Source organism: Monodon monoceros, unplaced genomic scaffold, assembly GCF_005190385.1.
Source record: "Monodon monoceros isolate NGI ecotype Baffin Bay Population unplaced genomic scaffold, NGI_Narwhal_1 Super_Scaffold_21, whole genome shotgun sequence".
Lineage (NCBI taxonomy): Eukaryota > Metazoa > Chordata > Mammalia > Artiodactyla > Monodontidae > Monodon > Monodon monoceros.
Window position 1 is genome coordinate 108,620,253 of NW_021703778.1, and position 12,838 is coordinate 108,633,090.

The following is a 12,838-nucleotide window of genomic DNA, read 5'->3' on the forward strand; positions in this document are numbered from 1 at the left end:
AGGGTACAAATCAGAACCAGCCAAAGGAAGAAACACATAGGGTGGAATCTGGGACTGAGAAGTTTCCCAACACAAAGCTTCCATGTCCTTAGGGATGCACTACCTCTTGCCCTTGGTGTGTGACAATACTCATGGGGTATTGCCAACTTTGGAAGTTTGCTTGAGCTTCAGTGTCCTAGTTCTTATTGGGGCTTCATTACTTAGACATGAATGATTGAATCTTTGCCCATGTGGTTGCTCAAAGCCCCAACCCTCTAATTACATGAATGGTCTTTCTGTCTGGCTAGCCCCTATCATGCATCACCTTGTTAGTATAGACTATTAGGTGTCATCTGAGGGGCGCACCATGAACAACAAAAATAATCCTATCACTCAGGAAATTCTGAAAGTTTAGAGGTTACCTCTTAGGAGTTGGAACAAAGGCCAGACTTTTTTTTGGGTAAAGTTAATTTTTCACTACATACTTTTCCATCTCCAGTTCCAGAGGTATCTGGTTCCAGCAATTTCAAAATACTTAAAGAATTATGAAGTAAAATCAGGTTGGTTCTTTCCTCTCTGTGCCATTAGTTTAGGATTTTGTTTTCTTGGGTTGGCTAAGGCATTTATCACTCGTTCATCTGATTTTCAGCTTCCAAAAATATTACTATTTTTCCTCCCATTCTTGAGTGTTTATACTTAAAAAAAAACAAAAACAAATTTCAAACTAAAACCACTCTGCAGTAGTGTTAGTGAGGTTTCTGGAGGGAGCCAAATTAGACACATATATTCAGTTGGCTGTCTCTTCCCAGAAGTTGCCTAGCACTCTCAATTTATTTGTCAGGGGCAACTTTTTGTAGAATACCTATTAATACCTGGTAAATAAACACTGCATTAGCAAACACTTCTATATTGCTTCATTAGTAGAGATAACCAACGAATTTAGGCTTCAGAATCTTTAAAGACAACTTTTCTTTTAGGGCTCATTTCCTTTCTACTTTACATATTGAGGGCACAAAAGCTAAATAGCCCCTTATCACTTATTGACTGGGGATGAGAATATTGGGATAGAGGAGGATCTTTTAACTTCAGTGTTATCTATTTTTACAATGTTTGAATTAATATATATTACTTTTTAATTAATTAAAACTTTTTAGATTAAGAAAAAACATTGCATAAAATGATCCTAAAATTTTTTCCACTTCAAATCTATGATGCTAGGGTTAATGGAGAGCTAAAAATGGAGAACTCTTTTTATATTTAATGGAGTAGGTAGAACAGAGCACAGAACTCCTTTAATCACTCTGATCTAAAAGTCAGACTTCTAGATCTGAATCAGTCTCTCTTTCTGTTTTTTTATGGGCTATAAAGAAGTTTTTAACCTTACATTTTATATTGATGAAGTCTACCCGGAAAAGAAGATGTTGATTCTCTCATAATGCTGATTTCTCATTTCATTTTCTTGGTAAATAAGAGTTTGTATATTGATTTTTCTGTCTCATTCTAGCAAACAACTGTAATTTTATTTCTCTTCTTTTGCTATCTTTTTAGAGTTCCTGATCCCTGTGAGACTCATTCCAACCTCCATAGTTTGGTGTTCAAAGCCCTCTTATAACATGGCTGCAATTTACCTTATAGCCTTATCTGTTTCCGGTTCCCAGTTCCCATCAAGCTCCCAATTCCTCTCAACACTGAGTTATTTGCTGATTCTCCCAACTTCTTGGTATATTTGTCCATGTATTTCTCCCAGCCTGGAATTCTTTCCCCATCTCCCTTCTCTTTCTGCCCATCTAAATCGTAGCCATTTTTTGGTTTTGTTTTGTTTTTGGCGGTACGCGGGCCTCTCACTATTGTGGCCTCTCCTGTTGCGGAGCACAGGCTCCGGACGCACAGGCTCCGGACGTGCAGGCTCAGCGGCCATGGCTCACGGGCCCAGCCGCTCTGCGGCACGTGGGATCTTCCTGGACCGGGGCACGAACCCGTGTCCCCTGCATCGGCAGGTGGACTCTCAACCACTGTGCCACCAGGGAAGCCCAATCATAGCCATTTTTACAAGCGCATCTCAAGTATTTCCTTCTTCAGTAAAGGTTCTTCCTTATGTTTCCTCCATCCCGGATTAATGCCATTCCACTGGGGCCTCACAGGGCTTTGCCCACATCCTGCCTATGTAATAGGTATCAGTAGATGTGTGTGTGTGTGTGTGTGTGTGTGTGTGTGTGTGTGTTAGGGGAGAGTGGAGGGAGGGAAATTGTCCCCATTAAATTATAATTTCCTTGAAAGTAAATCTGATGAGTCATAGATATACATAATGCCTTATATATAGTTGATTCTCAGTAATGTCAGTTGATTTGAAATGAATCTTGTTTCATTTTCTTTGTATCAATAGCATTGACAAAAGTAACAACTGTATAAATTATGTATTATTTTTACAAATCCACCCCAAGTGGGGTGATGCAGCCAAATGAATCTCTGAGTGACAGCAGCTGACCACTGTAGTGGTGGAAGGAAGACATGGGAGGTGTGATGACTAACTGAGTCAATCTGGGTGTCCACGCCACAGGAGAAGGATCTGAATAATGCAGGGTGGGCGCGCGTAGTAGGAGGACGGACGGCTTGAGCAAGGAAGATGATTGATGAAGTGTGTTATGGGTGACAGAAGACCCTATGCTCTGGGCAAGGGAGTTAGCAGTGATTGAGGAGAGACCCAGGAGAGGGTGCATGGTCTCTGTGTGATTAACCAGATGTAATCAGCCATTTGCCTGAGGGGACAGCCATACAAAAGGATATAGTAAAGGGGAAAAGTGTTGGGGGGAACATCAGTGATAACACCAAGGTCTTTTAAATTGTAGAAATCTGTCTGGGCCCCTGTATTTACGTGCTGTGTTCACTCCCTTTCCTGCTCCCCAAGCCTGTGCACTTAAAGCTTGAGATTTTTCTTCTCACTGACATCCACTTGCAGGCTGCTCTGTTATGGCAGGAGGATTAGAAAGTGAGCCTAATCTGGGGTTACCACAGATCTCACTTATCAGTGTTACTCCAGATGAGTGCTGGAGGGTGTGGGGCTGGGAGGAGAAGAGGGCCAAGGAGAAGGAGGAATCAGTGATTATGGAAACTTCCTTAGAGCATCTTACAAAAGCCACTCACTCTTTTTTCCCTTAAGTACAGATTTAACTTAATATTTTGTAGGAATTCTTCGGCTCTCCTCTTAAAAAGCTTAAAGCCATTTAAAGTTTCCCAACCCTTGACCTCACAAGAGGCCAGAGAGTAAGACAGGCAGCAAGATTTAAAACTAGGTGTTGAATTAGAGCCTCATTCATCTGGGTAGACTGCGACATTTAATTAAGCAATTTATTAAGCTTGTTTTTGTGGGGTTTTTTTTGTAGAGCCCGATTCTAGAGTCCTGGAATCGGATATAGGGTTCACCTCTTGAGTTTATTTATTTTTCCTTAATGCAGTCAAAGCATGAGAGCTAGCCAGAGACAAAATTCAAAACATTCCAGTGGAACTTTTCTTTCCCTTTCAAAATTCAGTCTCTGTGAATAGGTTCTGTGAAGAATGATTATGAGAATATGAAAGAAAAAAAAGAAGCAAGAGAAAAAAGCACACTTAGTGATGCCTAACTTAATTTTCTCTACCCCAGTTTTGTAACATGTCCTTTGTAGCAAGCAGATTCGCTAATTTGGCCTGAATTATGCTTTAGTCTCTCATTTTGGGGGCAGTAAGCAGAGCACAGAAAGATTGAGAGTAAGTATTTAGGTTTGGGGGTGATTTACATGATGATAAGACTACCTCTCAAACTATACACGTGAAGATGCTCTTGTTTGGAAAGAACAGTTTCTTCCTAAGAAAAGAGAGAGGGCTTGAATGCATTTAGCTCAGATTGACTTTGTCAGCTGGTTATGTTACTATAGTACTATTAATTTATTTATACATTTTAAAATTTATCCTGCTTTAGGATTTGCTCAGTCTTGGGGTATACAGTCTTGGTTCTTCTGAACCGTGCCTGACTGTGCTCTGTCTACCCAAATACTCTTTTCCATAGTGATCCTTGTTCTGGCAACTGTCTCCTTTTTCTCAACTCACTTATCACGGCTGCAAAAGCCCAGCCTATAACCTTACAAGCCTGGAGCTTATAGATTAGCTTCCAAATAGGGACAGTGTAGTAGCCCTCTCTTTGCAAGAGATTTAGGCCACTAAGGGCATTTGAAGCTGGTGCCTTACAGACTCACCAGTGTCCTGCTGGCATGAAGCAGCCCTGATACCGGCCTTTATCTTGTTTGGCTACAAGAAGAGAACCGAGGGGGCGAGAGGAGGAGGAGCCAGGCACTTAATCCTGAAGGGCCTTTAGGGACAAAAGCATTTACAGTGAGTACAGTCAGCTGATTTCCAGCTTTTCTGTCCTTTTATCTAAGAGAGACAATCACAAGAGAAGGGAGAAAGAGGTGGGCAGTTTTGATGGGTGTGTAGCTGCATTTTTTTGCTTCCTAGTTTGGTCGAAGAACACGCTCCTGATTTAAATGTCTTATTCAAATTGAATATATTCTGCTAACATCAGGTTTCGACTGAAAATTTGTGGACTGTCAGGGAGGTAGCAGCACCAGTCCTTGGTTAGTAAGCAAGCCATGGTATGTTTCTTCTGTTTCTATAGGATGATAGAGTGTGGTGAGAAAAAGCCTTAGCACAAATTTTTTTTAAAAAAACCTTTAAAATCTTTACTGCTTTTGACTTTTGCACCTTAAATGTTGAATCTTCTTTGGGTTTGTGGAAAGGAAAGGATTTGATCTGTGTTATTTTTAACAGCAGCTGGGTTCAAGGTGGTATTATCTCTAATGCTGGAAACGTGGCCACAGATAAGCATTTGATGGGGGCAGAGGGGTGGGTGGAGAACAGGAGGTCATTGGGTTCCAAAAAGCTGGTTGATCCCTCCTCTCATGCAGCTTTGCAGCCAGAGATATAACTGCATGGGTATCTGTATGTACTTGAATCAGTGCTTCATTTGCATCGTCAGAAGTTGTTGTCTACTGGCTTTTTTTTTTTTTCTTCAAATTTCTCTGTGACTAGAAAGGAATCTTATTGGATGGATCCTTGCATAAAAAAAATAGAAAACTTAGAATTTAGAAGAATATATAGAGTTGTGTTGAATTTCCTACTATTTGTTTGCATTCAAATGGAGTAATTAATTTGATGGGAAAGCAAGCTTGAATAGTCATGATAAGGACAGGAAAAATACACACAAAGATTGTTATTGTAGATCTCTACAATATGAGGCAGTTTTCCTTTAAAGTATAAATTTATCTTGGAAATCAGATGTGCTTTTGTGAAAATCAGAAATACAGGCTGGTTATCCATGGGTGGTACATCTAAATGTGAACTACTGGAGTTGAAAATTAAATGTTTATAGTAATTAGTTTCCATGAAAATGGGTAATTAATCAATTTTATGCCACTTCCTGAGCTTGCTATGCTGTTATGACACATACAGTATTCCTTCCCCAGGGACAAAGCTGTATATGAAGGAAAATAAATAGAAGTTGAAATAAAACTTGAGTAAAGCGTTGCTTTGCTTCACTGTTTTGGGTTATGGAAATTCTCTTGTTTATAGTCTGATCAGCTAAATATGGAAACATCACATGCAGGTTGAAATTTTGTAGATGCAGGTAACTTTTGCCTTGGCAGCTTGAATATAAGGTTTCCTTGCCCTTTACTCATGTGTGATGCACACCAGCTACATTTTTTTTTTTTTTTGCGGTACGCGGGCCTCTCCCTGCTATGGCCTCTCCCGTTGCGGAGCACAGGCTCCGGACGCGCAGGCCCAGCAGCCATGGCTCACGGGCCCAGCCGCTCCGCGGCATGCGGGATCCTCCCGGACCGGGGCACAAACCCGTGTCCCCTGCATTGGCAGGCGGACTCCCTACCATTGCGCCACCAGGGAAGCCCACACCAGCTACATTTTTGTTTAATGTTTTTATTTTATTCTATTTGTCCTTTGCATATATAACCACATCTGTGTTATCAGTCTTAAGTGCACACTCCCAGAGGGAAGAATCTCCCATATTTATTCCTCTGGAAAGAATTAGCAACATATAATGTGTAAATAATGATTTACAAAATGTGTTTGCATGGTAATAATTTATTTCTTTCCATTCTTTCCATTGATGCCGTTTGCCTGCTTTGGTGAAATGGAGGTCCATCATTTAGTATCTACATAGCTCTCAGTATAGGTAGGATGCTTCTAATAGCTTAGAAATCTCTGGATAAATAACCCTAGAGCTTAGAAATCTCTGGATAAATAACCCTAGGTAATTACAGATTCTCATGGTCAGATGGAATCTTATTGATCATTTAGTCCAATTTTGTCATTTTACAGATGAGAAAACTGAGACCCGCAAATGTGGAGCATCTTGCTCCAAACCACACAAAACTGCACTGTGCCTGCCTGGTGCACGGCCTGATAGTATATATAGAAATGTATGTTGGGATATAAATTACATTGAGCCAATTCTTTGGTATGTTCTTTAGTTTACAGTAAGATATGTATTTCAGAGGAGGCCTTGCCTCGATTTAGGGGTTTCAGAGAAAACACAATGACCAAGCATTGTTTTTCAGTTGTACAGGGCTCTTAGGTAGGGGCTTGGAGCTGAGTGAGTGTGTGGGTGAAGGTGAAACAGTTCATTTCACACTGGCCTGGCACTTAGTTTTCTGGTTTGCTTGAGTCTGGTTTCTTAGAAGAGGGAACCACTGTGACACCAGTGACTTCTTCATTACTAGTTCTTTGACCTTGCACTAAAAACCTTTATTAACCTTTGTGTATCAGATTCCTTCTCTGGGACAGTGATTCTAAATAGTGGTTCACCACCCCAGAAGGCAGTGAATTGATTAAAATTTTTAAAGTGCTTTTGGAAATCAGAATCAGAGACTGAGACTAGGGTATGGTTTATTAAGAAGTAGTGTGGTAGCTCACTCTTCCTGGAGCTTCATCCCTCCCAGTGAAATTTTGATATCTTCTAATTGGTTTCAAAAAATAGTCAAGTCTAGTATTATTGTTATTTTAAAGACTGTATGCAAGGGTGGTTAAAAATGTGGGGCATGGATTTCTCCCTCTTGCAATCAGGTGTGGAAAGCTGTTGAAGCCTAAAACCATTCTCTAAGGCAGGTACCAAAGTGATAAACTTACCTTATGACATAATATTTTGCTCTTTGCAAATAACTTTGTTTTCAAAAATTCATCTGTAAACCCCCTTATCATTTAATTTAAAAATAAAATGCTCAAGAAATTGGGGGAGAGGCAGTATGCTACAGCATTAAAAGGCTTCTGAAATAATATATCATGAGAATAACTTATTCTTAAGGCTTTTGTCAATTCAACAAGTCTTTTTATTCCCTGTGCTCATTCCTGTGTGGAAGGTTACATATTCCTAGTCAAACTGGGAGCTTTCTTGACTTTTCCCTTCCACGTTTGTAGGTAAAATAGTTTTGCTTTTGTTATTAAGTTAATCTTAAGAATATAAAGAAATATAGCTACTTTCTGACAATCACATTTAATTTCATATTTTGATCAACCGCCTTTCATCTTTGGAGGAATGGGGTTATAAACTAACTTGAATGTATAGAACTAGAAAAAGACTTAGAAAAGGAAAAGAAACCCATTGCCTTGAAGAACTTTCTCTTGAAACTAAAAATAATGTCTATTTAAAGTGTTCAAAGTACAAGATCCTAAAAGTTGTTATTTTATATCAGACTGGTTACAGAAGAAAGATAAATTACATAGCTAGATCATTAGTAAACTAATCAACTTTATCTTAAAAAGAAACCGTACACTTCATTGGTCAGAACTTAGCCACATGACCACAGTGAGCTCCGATGGAGATAGCGAATGTAGTTTTAAACTCTTGGCAGGAATATGCACAACTGAAAATCAGGAATTTGTTATTAAGGAATGAGATGAGAATGGATGTTGGGATAGGCAGTACCACACTGTTTTGTGTTCCTATTGAACCAGTATAGGAAGGACGCTTCCAATAGCTTAGAAATCGCTGGATAAATGCTGGGTCTTGGCTCTAGTTGGTAGAAACTCAAAACACCTCTTTCTGTTTTTGTTATGAGCTATGGTTTCTTAATTTAGAAACTTGGCTTAATTTAGAAATCTTGCTTCTTCTGTGAAGTACCATTCCTTTATTTGGGAATCTTGTCTGACTTTTGCTCTCTTTTTTCCTTTTGCCTTTCAGCTGTTTTGGAAAGAAGTAAGGCTTAGACTTCTCCATGTTAACCATGAGCGTGACACTTTCCCCTCTGAGGTCACAGGACCTGGATCCCATGGCTACTGATGCTTCACCCATGGCCATCAACTTGACACCCACTGTGGAGCAGGGTGAGGGAGAAGAGGCGATGAAAGACATGGATTCTGACCAGCAGTACGAAAAGCCACCCCCACTGCATACAGGGGCCGACTGGAAGATTGTCCTCCACTTACCTGAAATTGAGACCTGGCTCCGGATGACCTCAGAGAGGGTCCGAGACCTAACCTATTCAGTCCAGCAGGACTCGGACAGCAAGCATGTGGATGTGCATCTAGTTCAACTAAAGGTAAGGAAGGTCTCTGGGCTCAGGTCCATTCCAGACAGAAGTCTGAAGGTGGCTGTAGTGCCTAGAGCCTGAGTTCTGTAATTCTCAAGGAGAAAGCATCCAAGAAGAAAAACAGAATAACAGGTTTGAAACCATTATTTTTGTAGATAAACATGGGTGGAATTCTTTCCTCATTTTACTTTGTGGGCTAAACATCTAGAATAAAACTGACCTCAGGGGATAATGCGGAGAAGCGAGGAAAAATGGGGGGATGGAATTTTTGTGCAATGTCATAGAAATCAGTAGTAAAGAATAAAAATATTACAAAAGGTTTAACAAAGACTCTCATAGGTAAAAAATCAAACTGAGCAGTGATTGTATATGTGTGTGATTACTAACTTCTGTTGAAGTTGATGCTGCCTTTGTGGCAAACAGTGGGTTCTCGCATGATGGAGAAGGGCGGTGTTCTCCTTTTAGAATGAGTACATTCTAAAAGGTACAATACATCATGCAGAACAAAGGTGCTTTTATAACAGCTCATCTAAAGTTTAGACATTAAAAAAATGTGTGTGACTTTTAGAGAGCCGTTAAAAAGCCTGACCGTTGATAATAATGAGACGGAGATGCTAGTAAAGAGTGCTATTAATAGAGATTTTGGCCTAGGAACCCCAAAATACCGTGAATCTTGCCCTGCCATAGCCACTCCTCTCTTCCGGGTCCCCGAGGGAAATACATGCTCAGGTCAATGGTGGGCAAAGCAGGGCAGATTTATAACCAATTAGGACATTGGCCCCAAACCCCAATGTTAATTTCTAGTCAGTTAGATGAGATACTAAGGAGAATTCCTCTACCTCAGCTGGTTCATTTTAAATGATCTGAAACCAAAGACCAAACAGATTCTTGCATCTTAATACTTAAATGACATAAGATGCAGCCATCAGCGTGAGAGGAAAGGACAATTAAGAGAGCGTTATGTGCCCCAAAGCCTAGAGCAGAGCTGGCTTAGCCTTCCCAGGCTGGTTCAGCAGATCCTGGGCCCAGCTGCCCCATGAGAGAGAGTGCCCAAGAAAGGGAAGGAGGGGGTTGAAGAGAAAGAGAAAAAACAAAAGGGTCAGAATGCCAAGGTGGCTGGGCTTCTCCCAGGTTGAGCAGGCCTGGGTGGCCTTCTTTCTTCGGGTTCTTGGGAAAGAGCAAGCATGAAAGGTATCAGAGGTGGCTAGGAGCCCGCTTTAACGGACAGAGCTTTAACGGAATGCCAGCCCGACTGGTTTCCCCACCGTGGCAGCAGGGAGTGGCATCTCTCAGTTCCTGCAGCACAGTCCCTTCAATCAGAGGAGCAGCTCCCCAGCTCCTCCGGGTTGCAGTGAGATGGGAGTCAGGGGGCTCCGCAGCACCCCACCCCCTCCTCCATTCCCTCTAATGTTGCACTTACTTATGTGGCTCCCTAAAAGAAATACAGGATTGGGTTTGCAAGGAAAGATGACTGTTGCTCTCTAAAATCTTTCAGATCTACACAGAAAAGGTGATAAACGATAAAGGAGAATGGGGGGAATGGAAATATCTTTAGAAGATTCCACTAAAAATGCTAAGGGCACCTGAAAACAGTGTGTCAACTAACTTCATTTAATTACATCAATATAGCACTTAAGTGAAAACTTAAATTTTAATTCCAAATAGGAATGTAAAAGTTTTTGTACAGTCAACCGGGATTATGTTTAGTGTTGAGAAATCCCCTGTGGGGCAATTTGCTTCTTTTTCTCATTGGGACTGCCTGTCACCTTCTCACCTCGCTCAAAAGGCATCTCACTGCCTCCGTTCAGCTCTGTCCCACAGTGTGGTCTGTCTCCCCTGCTGAGAAAGGAGCCCCAGGAGGGCAGGAAGTCAGCACAGTAGTCACATAGTAGTTCATCAACAGCAGCTAAAGGGATGAAGTGAAATTGTCTTATGTTAATTTAATTCTAGGATTTCTATCATTCCGTTTTTGATGCTTATTTCATCAAGTGACTTAACCAACGTTCTCTGAATGTTCTAGAATATTCTATAATAATAGAGCCCTTCCACATTGAGGCCAAAGTCGACAAACTGGTCAGTGAGCTACGGCCTTGTTAACACAAGGGCTTAGTTTTGGTCTCCTAATCTGCTTATTTAAGTTTTCCCTTTATTTGCATAACTTTTTAATTTAACCAAATAAGCACTTTGATACATTAAAGAAAAAGATTTTAAATACATGTCAGTTCTTCAGATTTCCACACTGATCCACAAGAATAAAGGGGAACTGGGTTACAGAATTTTATATGTGGAATCAAAACAACAGCAAAACAACCTTGTAGAAGCAGCTCTTAAGTTAGGTGTATGGCAAAGCAGAGGGGCAGGCCTAGCCGGGGAAAGGCCAGCTATCTCCTATGGGGCATCCCCCCTTGGCTCCATGCCTTGGTGAATTATTCAGTTTATTAATTTACTATGAAAAATAACCATCGCAGGGATGGGAATGCCATAGCTTTAAGGACCATCTAGGCGCATATAATTTCTAAATTTATATATCCATCCCAGTGTTCTCCCAGGAGCCCCAACTGCCTAAGAGACATCTTGTATCTCTAGTGAGCATCTCAAACTGATATGCCCATTGAAAAGCTCTGAATGCCTTCCCGACCCCATCTTCCCAATTTCAGTAAAAGGCACCACTTTTTTGCCAAGCCAAAGTGTGATTCCATGCCCCACATATATGTCTATTAACAAGTCCTGGGGATCCATCTCCAAAATATGCCCTAAATCCATTCACTTCTCCCCTATGCTACTGCTGCCACACTAGTCAAGCCACATCACTGCTTGCCTGGGCTACTTTTAGAGCCTCTTCTACTACCCTGCAGTTTATTCTCTACACAGCAGCCAGTGGGATCTTTTAAAAATGTAAATCCAGTCATGTAACTCCCTTGCTTCCTGTTGGCTTACAATAAAACCCAAACCTCTTCCTGTGGTTCTGCCCCTGCCTGCTTCTCCTGCCGTGTCTCCTGTTACTTTCCCCTTGTTTATAAAGCTCCAAGCGGATTGAAAGTTCAAAAGAAATGTTAGTCTAGTTCTTGCCTCACAGCTTTTCCTGTTGCCTCTGCCTAGCTCTAGCTTTGCCTCGCAGATTCTGGATCCTCATCAAGCAGTCGGCCAGCGGCACAGCCAAGTTCTAATATCTGGAGGCACAAGCCTGGGAGAAGGTTGAGCAGGGGTTGGGAGCGAGGAGGGGCCTGTGCTCTGCTCTGTGAAAGGCAAGCACAAAAAAGGAGCTACCCTTACCTAACTCGTCTACACGCCTCAGACTCCCTTTCACATTGCTTGTTCTAAATCTTGTCATCACAGTTTTCTCTGCCATCCTGTTGATGTATAACTTAAAAAAAATTAGTTGAGAAATGCTTTTGGAAAATGCTCAGGGTGGGCTCCCTCCTCTGGTTTTATATTTAATGTCACTTTCTCAAAGAAGCTATTCTTAACCCCTATTCTTTTTTTTTTTTTTAACATCTTTATTGGGGTACAATTGCTTTACAATGGTGTGTTAGTTTCTGCTCTATAACAAAGTGAATCAGTTATATATATACATATGTTCCCATATGTCCTCCCTCTTGCGTCTCCCTTCCTCCCACTCTCCCTATCCCACCCCTCCAGGCTGTCACAAAGCACCAAGCTAATATCCCTGTGCCATGCGGCTGCTTCCCACTAGTATCTACCTTACTACGTTGGTTAGTGTGTGTATGTCCATGACTCTCTCTCGCCCTGTCAAAGCTCACCCTTCCCCCTCCCCATATCCTCAAGTCCGTTCTCCAGTAGGTCTGCATCTCTATTCCCGTCCCCCCCCAGGTTCTTCATGACATCCTTTTTTTTCTTAAATTCCATATATATGTGTTAGCATACGGTATTTGTCTTTTTCTTTCTGACTTACTTCACTCTGTATGACAGACTCTAGGTCTATCCATCTCATTACAAATAACTCAATTTCGTTTCTTTTTAAGGCTGAGTAATATTCCATTGTATATATGTGCCACATCTTCTTTATCCATTCATCCGATGATGGGCACTTAGGTTGTTTCCATCTCCGGGCTATTGTAAATAGAGCTGCAATGAACATTTTGGTACATGACTCTTTTTGAATTTTGGTTTTCTCAGGGTATATGCCCAGTAGTGGGATTGCTGGGTCATATGGTAATTCTATTTGTAGTTTTTTAAGGAACCTCCATACTGTTCTCCATAGTGGCTGAACCAATTCACATTCCCACCAGCAGTGCAAGAGTGTTCCCTTTTCTCCACACCCTCTCCAG

General features: G+C 41.2%; 1 protein-coding gene across 4 annotated transcripts in view; it reads left to right on the plus strand.

The window, feature by feature from the left end:
- AKAP6 (A-kinase anchoring protein 6) overlaps positions 1 to 12,838 on the plus strand; it is a 598,070-nt gene that overhangs the window by 216,367 nt on the left and 368,865 nt on the right. For all 4 annotated transcript variants that reach the window (XM_029238347.1, XM_029238344.1, XM_029238345.1 and 1 more), the window contains one exon: positions 8,201 to 8,558. In XM_029238347.1, coding sequence (XP_029094180.1) covers positions 8,235 to 8,558 — 324 coding nt within the window. In that variant the 5' untranslated portion in view covers positions 8,201 to 8,234. The remainder of the gene's footprint in view (positions 1 to 8,200; positions 8,559 to 12,838) is intronic.